This window comes from Cardiocondyla obscurior, linkage group LG06 (assembly GCF_019399895.1).
Source record: "Cardiocondyla obscurior isolate alpha-2009 linkage group LG06, Cobs3.1, whole genome shotgun sequence".
Classification (NCBI taxonomy): Eukaryota; Metazoa; Arthropoda; class Insecta; order Hymenoptera; family Formicidae; genus Cardiocondyla; species Cardiocondyla obscurior.
The window spans coordinates 4,150,377-4,178,276 of NC_091869.1; the positions used below are offsets into that span (position 1 = coordinate 4,150,377).

General features: G+C 47.6%; 1 protein-coding gene across 1 annotated transcript in view; it reads right to left on the reverse strand.

Moving 5' to 3' along the window:
• The window catches only part of Orb2 (cytoplasmic polyadenylation element-binding protein orb2), a 130,090-nt gene that overhangs the window by 42,186 nt on the left and 60,004 nt on the right, over positions 1-27,900 (reverse strand). Inside the window, exon 3 of the mRNA XM_070658397.1 lies at positions 17,396-17,449. Coding sequence (XP_070514498.1) covers positions 17,396-17,449 — 54 coding nt within the window. The remainder of the gene's footprint in view (positions 1-17,395; positions 17,450-27,900) is intronic.

Here is a 27,900-nt window from a genome sequence, read left to right on the forward strand (position 1 = left end):
TGCTAGCCGAAGGCAGTCGGTCGTCAAATGGGCACTCGTCTCTCTCGTGACATCAGAAATTCAATTTGCCAGACGGCGCGACGATTTACGGAAACGGCTCGTCGCAGACGGCGGATGTCGCAGGGCGACTTTGTGCGGCCTGTCCCGCGCTATAAATAAAGTAAAACGCGCTCGTTTGTATCGCCAGTGCGTCCGCGAGACGTTGTAATTTTTTTCGGCGACGTGAGATTCTTTCTAAAGCCTCGGCGGCACACTTATATTCCGAAGCGATTCGCACGTAGGTAGATCCAAATGTTTAAACGCAAACTCTTTTATGCGGCCCGTAAGCTCGGGGATAAAATTCCCGCGAAAGCGACGACAAAAGCCCTAAATCGAATTTCGTGTAATTAGTTTTTGCGCGGACAGTTTCCCTTTGACCTACCGTTTTCAGCCAACGAATATTAACGCAAATCTCGTATTATTTTATCACGAATATAAATATCTCGATAGAATGTTTATGTATAATCTGGAAATTAATTAAACGGGGCAACCTGTTGATTTAACGCTATTCCGCGACTTTACGTCTCTAGCGTGCGTCGAAGCTCATCGTCGCCTGTCGAAAGGACACGAAAAAAGTGGATTGTCTCGCGTTCTACTTCGATTCGCGGTAAATCAGGTCGGCTCATCTGCTCGTAGCAAAAAAGTTTTATTGCGAGAAGTGAGGGGGAAACGATCGCGTTCGGCTAGACGACGGCGCTTCCAGCTGCTATAACCCTCGAAAGAGCGCCGCGTCGACGCGGAGGTGGGTCGTATTCGGTTTACAGCGGCCCGTCGCAATGAATCGCTGGTGGAGAGGGTGAAAAACACCGGCGAACAAAGTCCCCCGACTGCGGACGCGAATTTGTGACGCGTGAAGGGCGGGATAAGCATTGCACCGAGGAGATAACCCCCGTGGACTTCGAATGGAGAAGAGAGCCCGGAGAGAAAAACGCGGAGCTATCTTTATGCCATCGTCCGTGATGGAAAGAGGAAAAAAAAACAAAACAAAAAAGATTGAAAGATATTCTGTTTGGACGATTGAAGATTTATGCGGGTGCGATAGTGCTCGTGTCACTCGCGTTTACAGCGAACGTATTGACCTGTAACGATTTAATAAAAGAATGTTGGACTTTAGATTTTCGAAAGGGCGCGCAAGCAACGGCGTCGTCGCGAGGTACAAAATTAAACCCTGAAAATTCGCGGAAGGTATCAATTTGTAATAAAATCTATAAAGGCCCACAGTTGCCGCGCAAAGTGGCTGTAAGATATCCCGCGGAGATAGTATGTACCACTCGAATGAATAGCTACTCGTCTTTGACAGGTTCAATCACGCGTTTCGGTCAACGATTTGCTACGTGCTAGATGTTAACCAGATCGATATCTCCCGTTTCGATTAATTGACCGGCGTATCGGGGTCGCAGTCGCCGGAAAAAAAAAAGACGGTGAACGGCGGGTTACTCGGAATCTCCTCGGAAGAGCTCATTGCACGTAACGCATGCTCGTGATCGGCGCAAATGGACCGGCAGCGGACTAGCGGTAACGTCCGTGAACCGGAAACGCGAGGAACGATCGCCCTTCCGCGCCGCCGTTTTGTCGCCCAGGCGGAAAATGCCTCCTTCCAAGACGATGGGAATGTCGCGTCATTGTCGTCGCCGGGAACGTGCTTCGAGGAGCGTGGCGGCTACTGTGCGATCGGAAGCAGACGATGTTCTCACGAAGAGCGAGCACGCCGGATGTATAACGGTGCGCGCGGCAGCGAGGAGATGAGAATGGCCGCGTGCCGCTCGATAAACGATCCTCGGCTATCTCGGGCGATTCACGATTTTATTGATCACGGGACACGCAAGACCTTAGAAATATTATTCAAAGTATATATTAAAACTCGTTGAATATTTATAAACTACCAGACGTTACTGTACATTTTTACGTCTTATTAATTTGTACTTAATATTTTTTTCTGTATTGTCAATTATAAACGATCGATCCGATCAAAAAGCACGGCTACGTATCTACGAGTTTTACAGATTCATAACAAATTAAAAAAAAAATTTTTTTTACATAATATTTGACGGGTTTTAATTATTTTATAACGCGTTACTCTGCGAAAAGGTAACGAGCGGGAGTACACGAACAAAGATCGCAGGCGAGCGACCTCGCGGGCTTTAGTTGTTATAAATTATTTCAATAAATACGTGATCGAGAAGTACTCAATATTGAGTTTGGAGAAAAGTATGTAACCTATTATTACACCGTGGAAAAATAATATTTAGTAATTAAGTCGTTCGCAAGAATTATTAAAACAATCGTTAAATTTATGGAATGGCAGTTTCAATATTTCTAGCAATTTTATGTTCGAAAAATATTTGCTGTGCCGACAAAATTTGCTACATTAACATTAAGTCTCGCACGAACGAAAGAAAAAAAGCAAAGTAAAAAAAAAAAAAAAAAAAAAACTACGCCAACGGTGAGTAAATGGCGCTAAAGGGTGAATCAGAGATTGATTGAAAAAGCTCGCTCGCTCGCTAACTTTGTTCCCGTTCGCTCCAACTTACTTTCCTATCACTGTACTTTCCCGCAAACTTTTACCTTCGGTCCGTCTTATTTCGCTCAGCGTTATCGCGGCGTATTCAATCCCGCGGTCGTGTGAGAATCACGACGCGTTATCGTATTTTGAAATGTCAGCGTTCTCGTTCGCGGTGTTCCTTGAAGAGGTTTCCTCTCGCCTAAACGATCTCGATTGAAGTACGGACGTATAATTAATTAATACCGCCCCCGGTGCGGTCGGGACTTCGCCGAAGACGCTCTGCGGTAAGACCGAGGAAGTAATAATGTCAGGTCGAACGCCATTCTCCTGTTCAACGTTAATGACGAGGGTGAGGCGGCAATTAAAATGTTACCAGCGACACGGCGGTCACTTTCTTCTTCTCGCGGATCGCAGTCTTGACGTGCCTGACTTTCAGTCGTTCGCGTCGTGGCAACCGCACGTATACCTGCTAGAATTCGTAATTACAGGCTTATCAGCGACTTTAGAAAATTCTGCGAATTAATGAGTGCGCGTCTCAAGAGGCGTTCTCCCGCGCCCGTCGCCGTCCTCGCGACCGTCGCCTCTCGACTTCCATGGTACCGACCCTTTTCACCCAACCCCAGGCGCTATCCCGGCCTAGACGAGGTACTTCCTCATACCCGAGGGTGGCCCACCCCTCTGCCGCCGCGTTCGCGATGAGAGGGCTGCGTCAGCTGCGCGATTGTGCGACTCGTCCTCGACGCCGTCGACGCGTCGCTCGGGGGAATTAGACGTATTTTAACAGCGGATAAGTGCGGCGGAGGGTGAATAGAATTAACATTAGAAGCTGGTATTCCGGAAGTAATATAATTATTTATGAGGTATATCGGCGTAATTGCTCGCCGGCGAAATACCCCGGATTAGGAACGGCCGGAATCGGACCGGATCAATAAAACCGTAGAAAGAATCGGGGAAGCTTTTAATACACGCCAGAGAAGCGAGCGTGGATATTTATTAAATATGTTAAGTAATTCTAGTTTTTAACGACGAGCGATATTCGAAAGTCGAAATAAATTGGACATTTGGCTGGCGAATAAACGTAACCGGCCGGTAATTTAAATTAAAGTTAAAATCCAGCTACGACGGAGGCATAATAAATTTGCATAAAAAGAAAACTCCTCCGCGACGGCTTAGGAAGTCAGCGGAGTGAATTGAAACGGTGGTAAATTAGCGAGCGAGTCTTTAATTTAAAATCCGATTTGTTTTACATTTCCGCGCGCCCGTCGCTTGTGCAATAACAAACTTGTTCCTTGTGAGTTTTACCGAAAAAAAAAAAAAAAAACGAAAAAAAAAAAACGAGGTAATGAGTGGCAACTATATGATTCAAAAAGTTCGGGACCGACGCGAAGTATGATTGAGCGACGTTGTGCGCGGTACATTTCGTGTCGCGCGATCGAGTCGATTTAGATTTCACACGAGCGAGGATCGTTTTCTTTTCCACCTAATTTCACTCCTTACAAACATCTCGCCCTTTTCGTCCTCCCGTCGCAAATCCCCGACGCAAAGTGCTGTAAAAAGAACGGCGCCTAATGACGCGGAAAATTAAAGACTCACGTGGCGGATCTAAATGAAACACCGTTCATTTATAGAGATATCTATAATACATTGTAATTACCACAGCGGCCCCGTTGGATTCAATAATTCCTGTAGCTCTGTAATTAGGCGAGATGGGATTCGGCGCGATGCACCGTTAAGCGCAATTCGTCCCGGCGACTCCGTCACAATGCGAATTCTTGAACTTCCCTATAAATCTCCCATCACCTTGGCGCCCGTGCACTCCCACGTGTATTAGTTTCCCGCGACCAACCAGGCGCCGCACGCGACGACGATCTTCTTCCGCGCGCGTCGCGAGAGATCGCATTGTTCTCGGTGACAATGCGCGCGATTGTGCGGAGTCTCTTTTTCTCGGAATCGACCGATGACGATATCGCGGATTTGTCGTCGCGGAGAACACACGAGGCGACGAGCAACGCCGTCGGCGTCGCGATTCTATGTCGCCGCGAAGCGTTCCCACGCCGAGGCCTGATTTTTCGCCGGTTCCGCTAATTGCCTGTCTGCCGCGTGATTTACAAACGGCAGTAAACACGAGTCCGTCTGACGGACGGCCGACAAGACGAGCCTATCGAGGATGAGATTGTGGCCCGGAGAACTCAACGGCCTGACCCGCACGTTCGCGTCACTTCCCGGGGACGAAAAATCTCGCCGGGTCCCTTTGACCACCAGCGGGGGGGAATCACCCTGAGACTGCTTTCCCACCGCGACGAACGATTTTCGTTGCGTTTTACTTTCGCGTCCAGATCAATATGCGGGACGATAACAGGGAGAGGGGAGGGGGAGGGGACGCTTATCTGAAATTAATACGCGACGGAAAGAAAGTTGTGCGCCAGAAAACAACCGTTCCCGCTTTCCCATGCCGATTTTTATTTCACTTTCAAATCAGTCGCTTAACAATTTTAATCGCTTCGCGGAATATTATCGCGACGTATATATGCATCTTAATAACGCCAATAAAGTAATTATTTAACTTTGAGATTCGTATATTTGTGGAACGGTGAGTTCACGTCCCGGCGACTTTCCACCGCGTTCTAATTAAGAGAAACAGGAACGTCTCGCTATCTTGGTGTCCCGTCGAAAGGTAAAAAGAGGCTTCGAGGGGTGCTCGAGTCGTCTCGAGAGAAAGGGAGGTCGCCGGGGAAACGACGGCGTCGCGCAAAGAATGTCCGCTCTTCTGCATACATCTATCCATCCATCCATCTATCCGGTACACGTGCCTGACTGATTTTCGCGGCTCAGGTAGCGCAGGTGGGCCCGCACGTCTGCGGGTGCCACGAAGAAAGGGAATCCGCGCACGTTGCACTCTTGACCTTTCGAGAGAGTCTTGTGCAACCGAAACCGCGGGGCGTCGCGTGCACGGCGGTCGCGGGCGAGAAGAAAGAGGAGACACGAGAAAAGGGGGTGGGGCACGACATTTCAGCGATACTCCAGGACTACGAACACCCTCGGCAATGTATCACGTCGCATCTCTTTTTCTCTCTTTCTCTCTATTGCTCCTTTAGCCTCACAAAAAAGTCTGGCAGACGAGACGTTGGAAATTTTTATTTCTTCTGTTTCCGCCGCTTCGAGGATTCTCGAGCGGTCGAAAGGTAGAGGGATCAATTGCCGCGATTAATTTGTATCAATTTAAGCCCGATGACGAGAAACGCAAGGTCGTTATTATCGCTTTCGTGCCGAAGAGCGGCGACCGGGGAAGCGCGCCATTAGCGCCTGATTTCGCCTGAGGTTGTCGTTATTAATAGCCGGGATTTTTCGCGGCTAACATTTCAGCGCGGATGTAACCGCGATCGTAGATGCGATCGTGACGCAGGAAGTATCTTAGATAAGATAAGCGAGATTTACTTTGTACATGCGCCGCGACTTTCTCCACTTCGGACCACGACGCGGCGACGTGAAGAACGTGTCGGTCGCGAGGATCTTGTTTTTTTTTTTCCTCCCCTTTTTTCTCGAAGCCTAAAGAGCGCCGGCTACTTCTCGAGCGCGAAAGTAGCCGCTGCTCTTAATACCGAACGCGTTCCGTTACTCGCTAGCTCATAGATCTCGTGAGCTGGTTCCTCTCATACCAGTTTCAACCTTTCTTTAGATTTGCGCAATTTCTTTTCTCTCCTTCGCGAATCGAGAAAGTTGCGACCCGCCAAAATGAAGTGATTGACGAAACGTAAAAAAAGTGGCTGATCGCTTGGTCGCGAAACCAAAGTTTTCAAACAGCCTACGAAGGAGAATCAGTCGCTCGGTTTAAACGATCAACTAAATATAGTATGTAAAGTCGAGAAGTATCTTTCTCGCGTTACAGAGCAATCTAGTTTCTTTTCTCACTATTGAGAATATGTTTCTCGGGCCTCAAGATCGGTCTCAAGCACGGCGTCCAATTTATCGCGCGGCGCAGGCTTCAGAAAACGCGCGCTTCCCCATGCAAACGTTGTTAAACGTCAAACACTTCCACGGATACGTTATTTGTCCACCGAGCGTGTGTCATAAGAGCCCCATTATCCGCGCGATTGCAAATATCGCGGATACGTCCCGCCGCAATCCGCGCGGACGATTCGTAACAAGTCCCGGCGTACCGTTACCGCGCGCTTTTTCTTCATCCAGATCGATCGAATGACCGGAGCACGGAGATTCGCGTTCTCGCTTGCGATCCCTCGATAGAGGCGATGAGTGCGCGCGGGGAGCGAAGGGAGAAAGAGAGGTCGTTAATCACAAGCGTCCGATTATCCGCTTATAAACCTTCTAAATGAAAAGAGCGCCTTAAGCAGGAAGTCATGTGAGTTTCACGCCACATTCTACGGATGCAGAAGGAATTTTGATCTGAAACTTGATCCTAATCCGACAATAATTAATGCTTCGTGTGCACGGGAAACGTGCCCGCCGCTAAGACCTTAATATCTCACGTGAGGAACTTTAGATATCGTTTTACTCACCGCACGTGTCGCGATACCGGACCTAGAGAATTTAACTCGGAAACAGATAAAAGTCGCATTTAATTTTAGACGAAAAAAAAAACAAAAAAATAAAAAAATAAAAAAAAAAGAAACACGTCTTTCACGTTATCGTCGGTTTTCACGCTTAAAAAATAAACGTGCAATCATTTCCGCGCAGAGCACGGTTTTTGATCTCGGATCGCGCTTTCAATGTTTAACCGCACTTCGCTCGATAACCTCCGACGGGATTTCTTTCGCGGTATCGTCTATCCGTCGAAACGAATACGAGAACTCGTGGAGGCTTGTCTCGTACAAGGCGACACGACTCGCTTCGCAAGTGTTATCAAGGTCGATCGTATCGTATCGAGGGGCTATTCTTTAGCGCGAGGGGGAGAAGAAAGAGAGATAGAAAGAGAGAGAAAGAGAAAGAGAGAGAAACCCGAGTTAGAAACAGATCCTGTGCATCTGTTCTGCACACAGATGCGCGAAGGCATTACGGCACACGCGTCACCAAGATAAGCGCCTATTCTCTCGCGCAGTAAAAGTAGCTCACGATGCAAATTGTGCCACGTGATCAGCGACGCGAATGGGACTTGCGGTAATTGGCTTTAATTGCGCCGCGGTATGATAATATCGAGTACAATCATCGATCTTAATTGGCCAAAGGTACGGCTCGGTCGTCCTCTAGGAAGCAGGATAATCGCGCGTTAAAAGTGGAAGAAGAGAAAAGAACTTGAATGAAACTTAAATATAATTAAAATTCCTCTTAACTGAGAAAACCTCTCGTCGGTAATTCGGAAGCTTCTTCGTTATATTTCATCGCTTATGCTTGATAAATAATTTAATTGCCCCTTGATAGTATAAACTATGTCGCGCGAGAAACGGCGAGAAGTCCTTATCGCCCGCGGAGTCGGTCCGACATTCATGCGACGGATATAAATAGAATATTTCTCATTTAAATTCTTGCAAAAAATCTAAATAACGTTATAAATTTAGAATATTTGTTTCTCCGGATGAAGATTCTTTTTCGTGCCATGAAGGCATCATCTCACGATTGCGAGATCGATTAATTCACGTTACGCTTAGCAATTTCCGCTCCCGAGCAAAATCGTATTCGCTGCTTGGCCGGGTCTCCTTCGGTTTAGGCACGCATGAGCTACGGCATTCACGTTTCGTTCATCGGAGTTAAATCCGGAACACGGTTGATCTTACACTGGGCATGTCGAGTCTACTATATATCGATTGATTACGCGGCCGCAATAACCGTATAATCGACAAATACCACGGCGATTCATCAGATATATATTTGAAATAAATAAAACATGAACATTTACGTTTATAAAATATGATATTTATTCGTGTAATCTGGGAGGGTAACCCTCAATGATACATTTTTCGATCACGAGAATGAAGAATGAGGTGATAAGGGTAACCGGAAAAGTAGCGAAGGTACTATCCCGCGCATTCTCTTCTTAATTCTTCCTTCCGGCGGCCGAGCCCGCAGCACGTAGCGAGGAGTCGTTCGTTCTTATCGGAAGTAATACGCATGTTCGGCGGCGAAAAGATGTATCCTGGTACGATGATACTTCCTCGACGAATGCGGAAAGGACTTGCAAAAAGTGTGTAACGCTTTAAAGTAAGTTTTAATCTCGTGTACGAATTAATTACGTCCACGTGTCCGGGGGGCGATTGATCCGCGAGCAATTAGCTTCGGTCCTCTTCGACCGAACCCCGAATAAGCCGATTGGATATTAATCTTTGCTGCTGCTAACGGGGTGTGTGTAGATATTCCACGGTCGGCCGAAAGTTAATCGTCCGTCAATTAAATCGGAGCCCAGTCGAAGTAGGATTTGGCCGACGAGCGCTATGATATGTATATTCAGTAATTAAAATCTCGTTATGCATCAGAAGTAATAGTGAATATAACGTTCGGAATAAATTTCTTTATACGACGTGATGCGTTAACGAGCGAGGGGAATTAGAGATTGTGGCTCGCGCTGTGCACCTGCTCGCATGGTGTTCACGTGATCACCTTAGTCCGCGATGGTTGCAAGTCTGCGTGGTGATAACGTGATCACCTTGACTCGCGGTAGCTCGCGGTTGAGCACAAAATTAGTCAGGTCAGTTATGCGGAGTTAACGTAGGTCAGCTAAGCGCCGAAATAAACTTAGATTTAGTAGTGATCGTAAGCTGTTAGCTGACGTGACTAAATAAAAATGTTTGCCGTTTTTGTTCCGGATAAGAATCGAGAGGAGAATCAAGTTTCGTCGCCGTCGATAATTAATTAATAAACAAATCGCTGGTGGTTTGTCGAATTTTTTTTCGGCGAGTGTCGTACAGGATCACGCGATTTTAAATTATTCCGGTTATTTGCGAGTCTTATACTAAAGGATGACCAGGCCAACATCCTGAGATTAAGGAGGGGAGGGTTCCTGGACGGACATTATGCATCGGCGGAGCATAAACTCCCCTCGGTGTTCTAATAAAATATAAAATATGTGTCGCCGGGAAAATTAGTAAAATGTCCCCGTGAGGCGGCGACAAGCGCGGGAAGAGTGAATCATCCGTTGCGACAGCGTTTTCACGGCCTGGCGTTGAATTCAGATAAATAGATAAATATCTATTGTGTAAGGAAATGACGGCGGTTGCGAGAAATCGCGTCAAGGATGTAGGGAATGTGGGACAAGGGAAAACCCCTGGGCTCCCGCCGGGTTTGCGCAACGTCGCCCATCGGCTCGATCGTAGTCGTAAAATCCGGCCAGATCGGTCGATCAGGCGGCACTAATAACCGTGAAATTCACTCGGAAGCGGACACGTCTCGAGCCGCTCGTATCAGGCATCTGTGATACTTATCGAAGTGTCCCATTAACGGGGACGAAAGTTCCTACCCGGCACGGGACGAAAGCGTCGTTATTATATTACGGCGTTATTGACCGCGTAACGTGTAATCCGTGACGGCAAATAATATAGATGAGTCAACGGCACGGTCCACGAAGGCAAATAAGAAAGATAGATACGTAGCGTGTCGCCGTTAAGTATAGGGTAGCCGATAAAATAAATGGTAATCCCCCGCAGAGATGCGACGGCGCATCCGATTTAATTAAACATCGCCGCCGTGTTAATCGGCACCTCCGGCTCCGAAGCGCATCTCGCCGAGATAACGAACTTCGCGACGGGCGCGTTCTTACGTTCGGCGTCTTCGGGGTCTAATCAAGCCGACGAAATACTGTAATTTACCGCCGCGCTTTGGGCTCTCATTACTCCGCCGGGGATGACGAAGCATCGCTCGCGCGCGAATCGCCAATCAAAAAGCCAGGCGATTCACGAACTTTGGGATACAGTATATCGCGCACGCCTTTCGAATGTCGCGAGATTCGGTACTCGCGGTATTAAAGCGCGAGGCGGCGGAAACTCTCGCGTGGGACTTTTCGAGCGAGAAACTGGAACGAGAAACACGCAGTGCCGCTTCTCGAATCGCCAGGGCTACGGTATCTTTCCGCGCGCTGTTGCAATAAACTCGTTGCGATGCGATACGCGAACGTAAACGGGCACGGACAGGCGCGTTTCTTTTTCTTGAAACGTTGACCGCCGACGACTTGCGGCGCGTTGCGTCACGCCGCGTAGAACATCCTTGCAAGGCGACGCTTAGCGTTATTGACGACTTTTAGAAATAACAAAGCTATTATCTTTAATATGTATAATTTAATGTGCGCTTCGTTAAAAATGTCCATATCGGCGACCGCAAATATATTTGTTAATTTTTACGTCTCCTCATTTTATCTGTCGCGCTATAAAACACGCCAAGATATACGAACCGTCCAAGGTTTCTTTTTTTTTATTTATTTTTTATTTTTAAATTTATTATTTTCCCACTATTAATTTCGGATCGATATGTGCCGAGCGCTATAACTTCCCGATTTATTTCGCTTTCCGGTTTTATGGTACTTGTGCGCGCGCCTCGCGGCGACGTCTTTCGTAGCCGAGAGCCTTAAAGCCAGCTGCCACGTAGATTCATATCGCGAGACCTGCATACATCTACGGCGCGTTCAGATGCAGTCGTCCGTCGCAGGGTAGTATTCTGCCTGGCTAACGGAGATTAAAGTAACCGAGCCACCGCAGGCCCCATAAATATTGAACGTTCCCCGGATTTATGGTCGACGCCGAGAAACGCCGGGTTACGTAGGAGGAAGTTATACGAGCCGGCCGCCTAAAACCGGAGCGCAGGGACTTCTCTTCCGCACGGGTCCGGGGGCTTCGCTAAAGCGGGAATACGCGGCCGCGAGAGAGAGCAGCAGCCCCTTTGCTCCGCAAAAGGCCCGGCTAATTAATGTATTGTTTCACCGGCTGCGGTCCGCGCAGCCTCCGGAATCTGCATCCGCTGAATATGCAACGCCGGCCAACTCCGGCGAGCGCGGATTAGTAAGTCGCGTCCTCATGTCCTATGCATACCTATCGACTTTCCTACCTCGCGACGACAAAGAGACCGCAGCCCGGCCGGGACGCGAGAGGAAGCGGCCATTTCGACGCGTCCTTCCGATTTCCGGGACGAAAATGAGACGCGGAAGCGAGAGAAAGAAAGCGCGTCTTCCGCTTTATTCGTCACAGCGAGTCCCTCGCGAATCTGCTAATTACCGCTCGTGATGACTCTTGAAAGATTTTGAGGGAAGGGAATCGCGAGTAACGTTAAGAATAACGGAAAAGCATAGCGCACCGTTGCATCCGTGCTTCGCGCATTGTCACCGGTTCCACTGTGCACCCGCGGAGGTGAGCAGCGAATTGGTCCACGCGGAGCAGCGTGAAATTGGAAGGCCGACAATCATGAGACGGTGCAGGTATCATAATTACAAGTTGCACGCCTACTTCGTCCGGCTTTCCTCCTTCGAATAACGAGCGCGAGAGGAGATAATAACCGCGACGCGCCTCGCGATTCTGATGAGCGCGCGAGATAATAAAAGAGGCCTCTTGTTGTAACGGGTAAAATGTTTTCCGCGAGACGTCATAATTAGACGGATCAGAGAAACCACTTGATCTTCGGATATATCTCCACAACCAGGAGAAAATTTTCTTATTTACTATTCCTTATTCATAATTATAAATTTATATTTGTTTATTTTATAATCAAAAGATTAAATACGCTGGTCGGCATGGTCTGCCATAATATTTTAGACTTATCACTCCAAGATATATACGTTCCACAATTACGGCAGTAATTCGTAGTAGAAAATTTTTTTCCGCGTAATAAATCTTGGTAAAAAATTTTTTCCCCGTGTAATTCCAAGTACACTATTTTTTTCTCCATGTGATAGTTCTCGGTAAAAAAAATTCTCTCCGTGGACTACCACCCCCGCGAGGCCGCAGGCGTGAATTTCGCTCGACACCGCCGTAACGTGATTTACGAGTTTATGCCTCGGCAAAGGTCAAAGGCCCGCGGATTGTTAGCGGGCACGCGTTACCTCGTTCGCGCCGATTATGCGTGACATTCCGTCGGTAGTTATGCAGCCGTTGCGAAAACGGACCGCTCTTCCCGCGAGATTTGTGCCACTCAGAAGTCACCTCGAGGGAATCGTCGCGACTTTGGCGATTGTAATTTTTACGACGGACCCGCGAGCCTAACAGGATCTGCCGCGCTCGACGAGAATAGATATGAGACGGGACAAAAATGTAACTGTATACAAAAGGCCCCTTTTCTTCCCCCCTACGTACGTGATTTTCATGCCAGATTCACGCCGCGCGCAAACGCGATTAAATAACTGCGACTTCGCGAGGCGTCCATTGTTAATTCGAGGCCTGTTACTTCACGATTAACCTGTAACGTCGGATTATAGAAATTTCCGCGGGACTGTTCCGCTAGTTCAAGGCGTAAAGGCGCGTTCTTGCACAATCCCGCGCCGTGTTCAACTAAGGTAACGTCGAATCCGGCCAGGAAGTTAATTACCCGCGCTTACTATTGTGGAGAACCTAACGACCATTCTTTTGAAATCCGTGTCGATTCTCCGAAAGCGCGAAGCTGCCGCACGTGAAGAGCAGTTGAATGTCGGATGCGAGAAAAGAGAGTGGAGAAAGCGATCACGTCCACGTAGTAAAAAAAAAAAAATTATATATATGTATTTTTTTTTTTTTTTTCCCCCTAATAAAAAACAAGACATATGCGCTTTTTCCGCGTCGCGGCTAGGCAATCAGGTCGCGAACGAAGATGACGCGCGATATACGAGATTACCTCGCCTGCATTTCAACGCGGATGCAGGTCGCGACCGAAAACTCTTTCCCTTTGTATCAATTACGAAATGCCCCGTGTATGCGCCGCTGCGTTCCACGCCGTAGAAGTCTCGTGCGTCACGACGAACAATCGTCGTCCTCATCACCAGAGGACCTCGGGCATGTCTGTCACGCGTGCGGTTCCCCGTGCGTGCCGGCATAATTTCAGGCCGCGTTTCGTTCCCTCCTCCCACAAGAGAAACGACATTGGGAGCACGCCGATAAAAGATTCCTAAGAGTAAATTAAAAACAAACAATTTAAAAAAAAAAAAAAAACGCGGAAAGAAAAAGCGCCGTCGGTAAATCTTGGAACGTAATCTCCGTAAATTTATGATAGGAATTCGAGAAAATGTATACGAAATATTAATTTAAATATTGATTTAGAAGCGATGTCTAAATTTCGTTTAGATCGCGACTTGTGCCACAAAAAGTTATTAGTCCAATTAACGGGAGATGAAGCAACAATCACGACGTCTCGAGCGTCGAGTCGAACACCCTATCGCGAGGTTTCGCAGAGCTTACCGCTTTTATTATTATCAGAAATTGCGTCACGAGTTCCTAGCATCGCGGCGTTAATCGGCTTTCCCGCACGCTAATCACGTTTTGCGCATAAAAATAAATTCTTCCCGCGCGGTGTTCTTCTCTCGTGCACATGTCGTAATTATAGCTGCGATTTTTAATAATCATCGTCTTCCCCTTTCACCCCCTTCTTCTCTTGCGCATAGCTCATAAAAAAAAGAGAGATAAAAGTAGAAAAAAAAATAATAATAAATAATAATAATTTAATCGAACCCGCGCATATTGCGAGACTGTCGCGAGTAGCCTCGTTAAAACCGGATACGGATCACGAATTACGCAATCACGTGCGGCGGGCAGGAATTTGCGCTGCACCTGCGAAACGCGGTGTCATCGGACGTCATCAGCGAAATTCTTTCAACCGGACGTGTGCGAAAAGGAAGATTCCGCTCGTGTCCCGATGATTTTAACATTTCCTTTCCATTCGATACCGCCGGCGCGTTTTATTACGCGCACGCAACGCCTCCGTTTCTCGGTAAACACCGCGCGCATCGCGATAGTGCCGCAATTAATATACGATAGTGAGAACTCCTCCTGATACGGCCTACGCCGAGTAAATACAATTCGCGCGAGTTACGTAGAACAAATTAAGCACCGCTCGTCTCTCGTTGAACCTGTGCCCTTCTCCTCCTTCTATCTCCGTATTCCACACTTGCGTTTCTTCGCGTGTAGGAAAATAACAGACTTTTTGCAAGAGTGCGCTCCGGATACGGCGAACGATAACGTTGCGCCGAGTCGCGTGTGCAGCGGACGTCGTGCGAATTCAGGACAAAGGTGCGCGCCGCGATGATCTCCGTTTGTTCCGAGCATTCCTCTCCCGACGTCTTGCGGTACTCGACGCGCACGGTATTGCGGAAACGCACTGGCGGCTGGTACCGGCGCCGGGAATGCCGTTTCCGAGGCGGTTCGTAGACCGTAAAGAGAGAGAGAAAGAGAAAGGATAAAAAAAAAGAAAAAAAGAGCTGAGAAGCCAGGACAATATTGTCGAAAAGCGTTGGGGCCAATGTCCGGCGATTTCTACGGGCCGGCGTTTTCTAGGCTGGATCAATATGTATGGTAATACGGGCGACTGTGCAGGCTGCACACATCGGCACCGCCGACCTACGTGTACACGCCGTAGCTGTTTTATGCATGCGCGCGGCACGTAGGACGTGACTTCTCATATATGTATAATAAACATGTTACGTCGCGGCCCGCGAAGCACTCCCGTGCACACGCGTATCGCGGACACGTGCGTATTTATTCTGCGTGCACCGGCGTCGCCGAGGTATTAAGATAAGGGCGAAGTCACGGCAGCCGACGAGCACCGACGGGCAGAGCGGCATGACGAAGCGAGTTCCCTTAATTAGGCGATAAAAAATGAGCCATTTTATCGTAGATTTATCGTCAACGTACTCGGATTCGTTTCGGATTATTTTTAAATCAATTTGCAATCCCATGTTCGTCTCTCTTTGACCATCGTCGCAAAAAAAAAAAAAAATTAAAATAAAAAAAAAAAAACACGCGCGTGCGTGTTTGTGTGTGTGCAAGCACGAATGAATCATTAAACCTAAATGACTTTGCAGATCAGTTATCTCTGCGGTATGAAACAAAACAAAAGTTTATCGACGCGTCGTCGATAAACTCGTAAAGATAGAACGGCTTAATAAAATCCACGGATGATTGAAAGCTAAAACGTTTTAAAATATTTTGTTATGTTCGTAGCTCTAAAATAAGCTCTCTCACTTCCTCTCTCTTTTTCTTTCTTTTTTTTTTTTCTTTTGCGGAAATAATGGACACAAAATATAATTCGAATTTCATTCAATCGACGCCAATAAATATGCATTCAATTTGCGTGCGTGCAAATGCGAGGTCTCATTTTGGGTCCCTATATGCGCCGCGTAGTTAATTAGCCTACTCGTGTTTGTCTCGCGGTTATTCCGGGTGAAAAGTCTCTGACCGAGATATTAGGAGCGCGTTTGTTTCTTTCCGTTCGTTAATGCCGGCTGCATAATGACAACGTCCGTTAAAGCGTCCGTCGATTAATTTCGACCTTAAGAGACAAGATTTCCCGGATACGCGCTGCGCGCGCTGACGCGCGGCTAATGAGCTATAAAAAGAACGTAAACGCTTTCGTGCTACATATTAAATAAATTTTCGTTGGCAGCTAACCACGCGGGGCAATTTATCTAAATTTTTTTCTTTTTTACACATAATACACGCAAGGAATATATTAAAAATGGAAAAAGTCTGCATCCTAACATTAAGCTTTTGTATTTTCTTTCTCTTGGAGAATATCTTTCTGTTAAATTAAAAAAAAAAAAATCTTGCGTACCGCAACGTGGCCGGATAAACAGCGTTCTGCGATAATCTTGCTTTTAAACCCGCAAATGCGTAATGAATAAAAATAATTTCGACCGAGAAGAAGACGTGGGGGTCTCGCCGTATCCGCAGCATATTTGCGGACGCGCGGTCGACGTGTTCAGAGATGTATCCCTCCACGAAATAACCGGAGAATGAAATCAGAAACGACTCCGTGAGAAAGGCGGCAATTACTTTTGGATTCTCTTTCGCGACGTTACGAAAGTGAGTCCGTTCCTCTCGTATCCGCGCGAATGACGTTCCTGGTGAGCCTTTGTGGTGTTAATGACGAACACCGCGAGGAGAAATTGCACCAGGACGTCGTCTTTACGATCGAAGCTCGGCGCGGGGAAGATCGACGACGCAGCGGCGCATTGCGGGATTTAATTAAAGTTCTCTGATGTGTTTATCAACCCTCCTTCCCAAAAGCAACGCGGATCCGCTGAAGAAAATTCAGACTGCGTTTCCGTCGCGAGGCAAAACACCGCGACGATTCGGGGAGCATCACCCGTCGAGACGTCGATACCGCTCGAGAGTATCGCGCTAAAACAGCGGCGCTAAAAATGTTAACGAGCCCAAACGAGCGCGCGCGCATATTTTCGCGGTCGCGCGAGAACGAGCGGGGCAGACAGGTTTTCAGCGTTTTACATAACGATTTACGGGGCCGGTGTGCTTGTCGATCTGTGCGAGCGCGGGGGTCCGCGGATGTACACGCGCGCTTGTTAGTTCGACTCGCGGGAGCAAAAAGCCGCGACGAACGAACCCCCTTCACTCTGGCGTGAAATTCACGGTGAGCGACGACGAGAGCGGGCTAAATCAAAGCCGGGATTTTTGCGACGGCACGACTCTGCTACGGGAGCAAAGTACAGGTTTGCCGGAGGGGGAGGGAAGGCACGGTCCTTCCCCGGTGGTTGATTACGATGAAGAAAGAGGAAGTGAACGTCGCGCGGAGGAGGGCCGCGTTTCCTCGATTGCCGCCGCCAGGAAGGCAGCCGCTCTTGCACCGGAGGGATATTACGTAACTATAAATTTTAATTGAATCCGCGGACCGCGCGGCGGCTCTCCCCTACCTGCGGCGATCATCTTCTGGCAATAAACGTAACGCGGAATGCCGAGCGCGAGGGGATGAAGGCGGGGAGAGAGGGATTAACAACTAGTTTTCACTCACCATGCAGCTGCGCGAGCGACTGCAACGTGTTGGCGGTGTTGCAGTTTATGAATCCTGGAACAGAAAATAGAGAATACGCCGTTACGAAAAATAGTTATTATTTTAATATCTAGGTATTAGGTGAGGAAAGAAATGATTACGAAGGGTCACGCGTATTGACCATATAAAACGCGTAAAATTCCCCCGTCAACGTGGCGTTAAACCACGACGGGATTAAAAGTGCGTCTGTCTTTTCTTCTTTTCTTATGAGTAATAAACGGGAATCGCGTTGGGTTTTATATTCCCATTTATTTGTCGCGTTTAAACGCGCAAAATCGAGATATTACACAATCGTATTAATTTATACGAGACATTCTGACTTGCATGAGAAGCAATACCGCAAAACGCGCTGCGTTATATAAATATTTAAAACAATGGAAAACATGAATTTATTACACTTCGATTAATGTAGAAATTACATAAAACACCACATAAAACATGAGCGAATAGAATAATCGCGCGATGCGCGATTAAGCTGCAAAACGACGCGGGCAGAGCTAGGAATTGATTGAACTCATTAATTTCTCGTGTTATCGTATTAGATATCGTTATCCCGGAGTGAAAAGTAACCATCTCACAACCGATTCGGTACCTTTCACCGTCCTTAATAGCGCGTCTTTTCCTCGCTTTCGAAATTGAGGAAAAATTCGTATGCGCGCATGTTCATCTCGTCAGATAAAAGAAAAAAAAAGAAAATGTTACAGAGCACACGGTCTTCGCTTCGAAACAATGTATGTGCGAAGTTTCACGCGTGAGGCACACACACGTGTATGAGCGGTCGAGCGCTCGCGCGCATCACGAGCTCGGCGCCTAGGATGAACGCGTATACGCCTCGTCGAACATTCCCATGACATAAGATAACCTTTGAACCTGGGAGCCCTCAGTCCGAGTCGTACCTTAAGTCCACGCGAGCGTCCGCGATGGAACATTGTGATTTAAGAACGTCGAAACGCCGACCTTCCGCTTTCATCGCCGGCGATGCGCCTCCCTTGCGCTCATCGTTAAAGATTTTAGTCCTCGACACGCGATTTTTTTTTTTTGTCCCCAGGTGAGAGCGTGACGTTCAGGGGACTTTCACGGTAATTAGCGCGAACTTGTCCGTCTGTAGATTTGTTATACATACGTAATAAAAATTTATTGATTAGATTTATCTCGAGTATCATAAGCAGGAGATATTGATTACCGATATGTATCTCGTAAAAAATTTACGGAGTAGTGGACATATGGTAGAATTAGTAACATTGCTAAACGTTGAAATTTAAAAAATATTTCTCGCAGCTTAATATTTTTTTTTTTTTTTTTTTTAAGATATTAAGTTCGACTTCACTTCGGTCTATTTTCCAACCGTCCAGGAATCCGCGCGTGGAAGTATCTTAGGTTTCCGAACGGGGGAAGGTACAATTTCTGTTTGTCTGTCTGCGCGCGATAAGATTAGCGTGATCCGAGAAACGTGGGATTCCTCGACATATGCGGAATGTCTCGCGAGTAACAACCGGGATTACGAACGCGGGAACCGCGCGTACCAGGTAATCCTGTTAAACGGCGATTGGTAGCGCGAACGTTCCGGGAACCCTTCTGGGATGGTTCCACTTGGTGATTCGCGCGTGTATTAGTATTCCGCTACGCCGTCTTGATAATTTCTCAGCTAGAGTAAACAAGATCGAGCCTGACCGCCGCGGCGAAAACGCGTTATCAGATCTTTGAAGATTTAGTCACGCAATACCGCATAATGTATCTCCTCTGTGCAATTCTCCCCTCCCCGTTCAGCATATTTCTGCAATTGATCGATCGCAGAAAGCGTTGAGAGCTTGGCGAGCTCGTAAGTTAGTCGACTACCTAACCGCAGCCGTCAAAACACTCTTTTCAAAAAAGTTTAAAAAAAAATAATAATAAAAATAATAATAAAAATTGCTTTGACTGACGTGATTGGAATTTACGATTTTTCGGATTCACGCTGAGAAATTATACAGAATCTTTTATGACGTTCGCTACAGCAGCGAGATTCGTCACGGATACTTTGATACAGGCAGCTGCCTTTTTCAATGTCAAAACGAAGGTATTAATTCGAGCAAAATATGCGCGCCCGTCCCTTGTCAGGTGTATCCATCTGCTTGTTTAACAAATAGGCCTTAAGATTCTTACTGGACTTTGACTTACATTTTTCCACCTTAGTTTAGAAGTAGTTACGCTTACGAATGCGCCGTAAAAAAAAAAAAAAAATTTTAGAGTCAATTATAATTTTATAATATTTATGTTGACGAGAAAGAAGCAGATTAAGCGGAAGGATCAGGTATTTGTCGACAATCTTCGACATTCGACTTAATTGATCGATACTGCCGATCTGCAGAAGAAATGAGATCTCGTTATGCAATTGATCCCAATTTGAATTCCGCGGACGCCCTACGGCACATGACCCGCCGCGTGCCTGACGGCGTTTTCCCTCCGCAGGCCACGTCGTGACTAATTTTCTTTCACCGTTACAATAATAGCGAGCGCAAGCACAAAAACGTTTCCCGGTCAACGAACTTGCGCGCGGCAAATAAAGCGGCGATATCATTTCGCGTCGCGTGCGCCACGGTTAAGAGTCATTAGCGGAATTATCGAGACGCCAATCGCTGCACGTTCCCGCGAACATCTCGCAAAAAAGAAAAATGCAAACGGGGAAGCTCTATCGATCAATTATTACGCGGTATTTTCAACGAGATCGATCTCGAAGCGAAGTTCATCTCGAGACTCGCGCGTTTTTCAATTAAAATATTCCGACGCGAAGCTGCGAGAGAATCAGGTTTCCCCGATTCTTGCGGCGTTTATCAATCAAAGTTATGCAGTTAATCCTTAAACGTCGACAGCGGATATCCCGCCGAGAGGAAAATATATTTTTTAAATCGGTTATGACTCGGTGATATTTTTAACAATAAATGTGATTGAGTAATTTATAAATATAATTGAGTCAATCATAATTATCGTTAGGATTGTCTAAAAATTATAATTGGATATAAAAAAAACTTTATCTCTACTTTTCTCTCAGCGCGGGGTTGCGTTCAGCAAAAGTGCTATTTTTATAACCGGTTGTAAGATTGTAGAACAGTCGTGGAGTAGTTTTTCATTTTCTTTCCTGCGGAACGCAGCCCGACGAACCGCTTGGATGAATCCGCCTGTCTGCGATCGCGCGCTCGATGGCGATGAGACAGGCGAGAGCGGGGAAGCATCGTTTTCACATTTTGCGAAATCGCGTCGCAGCGCTCTTTAAAGGTTGATACACGGAGCCGAAGAAGAGATCCGCCTGGCAGTAACATTATTCCCCGTCAATTTGCACCGCGGATTTTACTTTCACGATGCGTCTATTCACACACCGATCCCCATTATCGATAATCGGGTCAGCACGTGCGCTCAACCTGCTCGCGCGGCACTAATAACGAGGGGAGAGAAAAAAAAAAATTTTTATCAGGAACACCAAATTGGATTTTAACTGTCGAAAAATCACGAGGCAAAAAATCGCCAATGAGATTAAAATAAAATAGTTAAAATAAAATAAAATAAAAATAAATAAATAAAAATAAATTTTAGTTCATTAATGTTTCCACTAAATATTAGACCACCGAGCGCGCGCGGTTTGTGTTCCGCATCGAATAATAAAAATGTTTCCTCGATAAACCTACTTTCTTCTATTGATATTAAAGCCGCCGGCTCTCTTGCGGCTATCGCTTCCCGCTCGGTGGTTATCAGAGACGGGGCGGGAGGGGCTTGATTGGATTCGCGGCGGTGATCATCGCCGTCAATTGGCAATAACAAACGTAATAAGGTACAGAAATTTTGCGATCGGCTGTATTAAAATAAAATTCTCCGCTGCTTAATAAACATTTTTACAGGCGCAATAAATTTCGCCATAAAGCTAATTGTTAATCCGCAATCCGCGAACGTCCGTCTTAAGACGCGCTTAATTACGAAATCGCGACGGCTGACAAGTACCAGTAATCGTCGTGGCTACGTGTGGCCGTGCGGAAAGGAAGCCGGGGCGATGTTCCTTTTCCTTGGGACGACCGGGCTTCGGTCGACCTCCGGTTACACCGTCATTATTGCGATAGTAGAGACCTTATCTCAACGTGGTAGCCGTTTCGCGCGCTCGCGTTGCAAAAGCGGAGACGCGCTCACGGTATTATTCGCGGTATCACCAGCGGTATCGCTCGCGGTATCAGCTTCTATCTCTTCAGCTAATATTAACATGTTTAATTCGATCGAGTCGAAGTACCCGGAAGATATAAATACATCGTTGGACTTAAAAAGCAGAAATAAAAGCGCGCGCATCGACGATCGAGGAACCTCCTGGTCCAGTTAGTTGTTCAGCGGCGCGCGCGGTTCAAACACTCTCGAGCAATCTCCTGACAACGTTGCGTCATGCCTTAAACAACTTTCAATTGCGCAAATTAATACGCGATTTGCCATCTGCCTAATTATTGGTAGTACCGAAAGGTACAGGCGTGGAGAGTCTGCACGCTGCAGGGACCACGCATTTGCGAAACGTGCTAAAGCGCGCAATGTGCACGGGACTTCGAAAGCGTATTCTCATGCGAGGTGTTACAATTGTGACGACACGTCGACTTCCCCCCAGCTCTCTTCGTTCGCGGCGAGATGATTTCAGAAATCGCGTACTGCTGTCGGCTTCCTGCAATTTCGTCAGCGCGAAAGCGTTATTCGCGGCTCGAGGAATCGATCGCGTCGGCCAATAAGTCTGTACTTTTTTTTTCTATTCTTTTTTTTTTTTCTGTCCATTTTCCTCGATTCGTTGCGTTCACTTCTTTTTCTCTTTTTTCTATCTACCTCTCCCATTTCTCCTCTTCGCTATCAATGTAGAACTCTCGTTCGCACCAAAGGCTTATCGAGTGTTTCTTCGCTCGAGAGCTACGTCGATAGGAGCGATACCCCGAATATTCATCGGATAACGACGATAAAGGGACGATCCCGGGGCATAACAGGCTTCTCGATACGTTACGTCGAAGGGTATGTTCGTTTTTCCGATCTCCCACGAAGGACCTCGGTGAAGTAAACGAGATACGCGAGCGAGTCAATGACTTACTTTTTCCCCTCCGTGCGAGGGGAAAAAAATAGTCCGAGTCCACGGGACCATGACGACTTGACTTTTTGCCAAACGACCCTATCCCCCGCGACGCCGTCCGTTTGGATAAAATTTCCGCGCGCGCGCTTTCTCCTCCGCGGCTAAAAACCACCGCGGATTATTCTTCTCGCGCTCGGCACGCCGAGCGACCGGCCCCGAATTACTATGCGAGAGGTTGCCGGCGTTGTTTACGCCGCCTGATTTCTTCCTCCGTCTCCGTAAACAAAGGGGGAATAATCAACGCACGTAGCGTTGAATCACTCGAGGAAAGTGATACGAATTTCGCCCGTCCCGGGCCAATTAAAAGTCGCGGGTCTATCGCAAGGTATTAAATCGCGCTCGGCCGAGATAAACGACAAAGGTTCAGCGTTTTTATCGGCTATCGGAAACACTCCGAGACGTTACGCGAAATTTTTTTCTCTCTCTTTTTATCGCGGATTGAATTCGGGAGTTCGTTGACGCTGATCTCGTCTGGAAACCAGCTCACTGACACAGCTACTTTTTTTTTTCTTTTTTTTTTTCTTCCTCTTCTCTTCGATAAAAGATCATCTTGCTCGAGTGACTTTTACGGTTGCGGGCGCGATTGCGAAACACCCGGTAGTGGTGAAGCAGAGGGAAGGAAAAAAAAAGCGAGAAAGTAACGCGATCGTGTATCTGCGATATCGCGGTTTTCATGCGAGATTTGCCGCGCGACTTAACGAGAATCGGCGGAGAAACGATACTTCGATTGCAAGCGCGAGGCACGTGTGCGGTCCTCGCGCGAGAATTTGTCGAGCGGATCGCGATCGTGAGACACGCTTTCGAACGCGGAAGTTCCATCGTCGAGGAGCAATGCTAGGTAACTCATCGAAGTTTGCTGCTTCAGCCTCTAACTGAATCGTTCAATTCGCGCGCGGTTTACCGAAAGCCACGTAAACCTCTTCAACGAAATAGCGCGACGATGAAAAACTCTCTCGAAAGTTTTTTTTACCGATTTTCTAGTCGGCTGCGAAAAATTTTACCTCTCGCGTTCCTCGTTGCCTAGTTTGCCTCGTCCGTTGCTTTCAATACGCCGCTTCTTCGAATCTGAATCGCTGGCGTCGGCTATCTAGTTTATCGCCTTTCGTCTTTCGCTTGAATCGCCCGGTCGTGAACTCATGTTTCTGAAACGATTCCCGGCTACCGGGATAACGATCGGAGCGGGGCCCCCGGATTCCCCGTGGATTTACGAGGCTCTCGGCGTATGTCGATCCATGCATTAGATGCAAACCGACGGTGCTCCGATATGTAAACGCAGAGGAGAGCTCTCGCTCTCGTGGCACGGCTCGTCTTAAATGCGAATCGCGGCCTCCTCTCTCCCCCCCGTAATGCGGTTCCGAGCGGAGAGTGCTATTATCTGGACGATGCCGAGCTATCGAATTTTTGCGTCCGCCGTTCACAGCTGTACACACGGCTTAATCGGCCGTGCCGACGACTGGGGCACCGTTGCTCGGCAAACGGATGTAGGAATCCTCCGTCCGACACGGAACGCCGGGTTTTATGGAATACTCAGCCGCGTTCAACACGATGCGTCGATGACTGGGCGATAAACCCCCTCGTTATCGCGAGAGCGTTGCGGCGATAATCAAACCGCCGTGTAACGCGGTTTATAATGTTTTATATGCAAGCTGCAAGTCGTTTACGAACATGGGTGCACAATTATAATTGTCGCACGTTTCTGAATGCGAAACGCGACAAGCGAGAGAAGTTCGACGTGGCAGTTAATGAGGAAAAATTGCCGGGATATAACTGGTGGATAAATAATTTAATGGAGTCTTAAAAAAAGTTGACTTAAATAGTCGGACTTCTCTCCCGAGATAAGTGTATCTATAAGAATTTGAAAAAAAGGAAAAAAAAAGAAAAATTATTCCGCCTGAGCTACGAGCGATGTCGCTATCACCACGACGTTATCGTTCAGGAAAAACAGCTCCTCGCACATAAATCTGCCTGTATCGGAAAGATTTGCGTTATCGCGTGTTATCTGACTTTCCACTTTACCTATGCATTTTTGGAGGATTTCTGAAGAAACCTAGCTATTTGCTCGGTAATCTCTCGACGACGTCGCGAGGCAGGGTTTCCCGAGCGTTTATGTATCACTTTCGAAAATACATTATATACGCGTCTTAATCATGAGATATCGCCCGTGGCGATAACGAGAATCATCACGCCAATCACGTCTCCCGTCTATCTGTTTGCCAATATATCTTTTATTCATGGGGCAGCCATTATCATCCTGTCACCTTAGACAGATTATCTTTACATCTTCCAGTCTCAGCTGCCGCTAGATTTCTAACGCCGCGACAAGTAACGCGGTCCACAAACTGTTTCTCCCCGTATGTCGTAACTATTTTTATCATTGTTTTTTACGTTCTGCATAATTTTGAGTGGCCTTCCCGGTTCCCTCGTGCGTTTATTTCGCCGGATTCATTAACGCTTTCGCGCACCATTGCTGGCTGGTTCTCGCAGCATCTCCGCGGACACTTGTGAATCCAACCGAGATAATTATTCACTTCCTTTCTCTTTAATAACAAATCGATTCCTCTTCAGTGCCATCTTCCTTCTCCCGGCGTGTCTCGTACCGTGAGAATTCGACGACGTCACCCCGCGGACTTTAAGACCTGCGTAACAAAGAACCCTCGCGAACTTTCGCATGCGAGACGAGCCTTCCGGTATCCACGCTTTTGATAAACCGGCCGCGCCCGATCGTGAAACTTCCAATCTCGTCGTCAAAAACGCTATCTCGCTGCCCCCCCCTTTTTTTTTCTTTTTTTATCACCGGCGCGGATAAGTTCCCGCGAAACGAGCTTTTGGTATCTCGAGGGGAAACCTCGGCAAAGACTTATTCTTTGGCGACTCGATTCTCGGTACGAACGGTCCCGAAGCGCCGCAGCTATCGGCGTGAAAACGCGGGAATCGTTTCGTCGCTCGCGAGAATGTTGCTGGCGCAACGCGCGCGCTTGACATTTCTCGGATGTGCATGGAAAGGCGACACATGTATTTATCTCAGCGCGCCGGGAATCGCGTGTTTTTTTAATTTTTTTTTTTCCGCCTTGCGCGTCGCAATTGCGCGAGAGTCCGCGCGCGGTACTTCCCCGCGATCAAACCTGATTAAAAAATGCAATTCTCGCGGAAGGCCTCTCGAACCGCGAAGCGACGCCCGATGTAAGCGAGAGATAAGGCGGCGCGGGGCGTTGTTACGCTCGCGAGCGTAAATCAGCCGGCGATTCCTGCTGACGCGGAAACGAGGCGTTTGTTACTGTTATTCGCGACAAGAGTCGGAAATTTTAACGATAACCGATTTCGCCAGGCGCGCTAATAACCGGCGAACAAATACTTTCTCGTCGATGCCGATGAGAGGAAACCGGGCGCCGTGGCGGAAGAAGCGATTCGCGAACTGATTAGGCGACTGGGAAATAATATTTCTTACGAAATGGAGCTCCGGGAGGAAGTGACGACGGTGTCTTATCTGCGGCGCTTTATCGGCACACGCATGTACGTGCTCCGAGATTAGTCATTGTTATCGCAGCGGAATTGTTAACGGCCCGGACCGTAAACCGTCACAAAGCGCAAAATTCTTGTTTGAATTAGAACAAACGATAAATACTCCAGCTCGTACGCAATAAATACGATTCCGTCTAATTAAAGCGAGCGTTGTTTAAACGGATTATAACAGTGAATTCGTTGCGAGCGGGGCGAGCATTTCGAGTGATTAATGCACGTCACGGCATCTATTATTACGCAAATCGATACTGGAATTCAACCTCAATAAGTCGCATTCGAAATTTGCGAAATGTCAAACGGTCAGAGCACCGGTTATTCTCGGCGACGGACTCGGGGCGGAGGTAAACCACGTGTGGCAGATCGAGGGCGTCGAGGCAGGCCATCAGGAGGGAATTTCTCTCTCACGAACGAGCAAGAGAGCGATCGGAGAAGCAAGAAAGAGAGAAAGAGAGAGAGACAGAGACAGAGAGGGAAGGAGACGCGCGAAAGACCAAAGACAAATATCATCGACGAGATGAAAGCGCGCGCGTGGACCGAATGGAACGCGGAATATTGTGAGAGAGAAAGAAAGAGAGAGAAAAAAAAGGGAGACAATGACGCGCGAGAGTTGCAGGACCGCGCGATAAGAAGACGGAAGTGGAGTCGCGCGCGAGATCCGCGGGACGATCCGGGCTCGAGTTGCAAACGAGCGAGCGAGCGAACACCGTAAACTGTCACGATGACAAACGAAGGCTGACATGTGCTTGAAAGCCGCGCCAGCGCGTTCTAAGCGCGGTAATAGCGTACTCGCACGGCGCGAGTAACGACAGATGCTAGCCGTGGCGAACCCGCGTGGAAGCTAGGCTCTCCTTCCTTCGGACTATCCCGCGGCAAGTTCCTGTATTGTTCCCTCCGCTCTCTCGCTCTTTGTCGATCCGCCGCCGCGGCGGTTTTCTCCGCTTTTCTCTCCTCGCCTTCGCCTTCGCCTCGGCCCGAGATGGTCCGCGCGCGGTGAGAGATCATTGGCACCGGAGAAAACAAAGGGTATAATGGCCGAAGGATACAATGGTCCATTGTTGCGGTCCGCGCTATTTGTCGAATGAAGTTAATAATTGACGGGCGGGGAGGGAGGGGTGGACAGAAGATCATTTCCTGATTCAATTTTTCGCCCTCGGCGGTCAAGTATCGTCAGGCGTACAATGACGATGCAGCCGGGGAATACACGTGAATTACAGTCGTTAGGTAAACCCCGGAGAATTACACGACAATATCTCAGTATCAAAAATAACTAATTAAAATTGTAGAAAAAAAAAAAAAAAAAAAAAAGAAAGAAATTAAATCAAATCATCGAGCTTTTCAGCAGAAAAGTTCTATCAATTAGTCATAAATATGGAAATAATCTCGAAGCAATCTCGCGAATCTCTCGACTGGGCAGCATGAATTTTATTTCGCCTGCAAGCTTGTCGCGTTTCGAGGCTCGGTTCCGCGGAACGGTTTTAATCGGAAACTGACGACGACGGGTCATTATCCGCGAGCGTTGGAATAGAAAGGCGTTGGCAGAAATTCCGCCGTAATCAATTTTCACTCGGCGTGCCTGTCACAATGAGTTCGCGCGGACAATCGAATTTTCTCCATCCCCGTTTTCTTTGGAGCGCATCCATTCGCCGGCTCCAGGCTGGCATCGATGCGCCGACGGTACTTTGGCAGCCGATCGAAGATTAAACGGTGCACCGATGTGGTCTATTTAACGCGGAATGGCCGCGAAAATCCCACGGTTTCGATAAATCAAGCCGCCTCTTTTAAATAACTTCCAGTCTTCATTGTAAAATCTACATTGCGAGACTCGCTTGGCTTG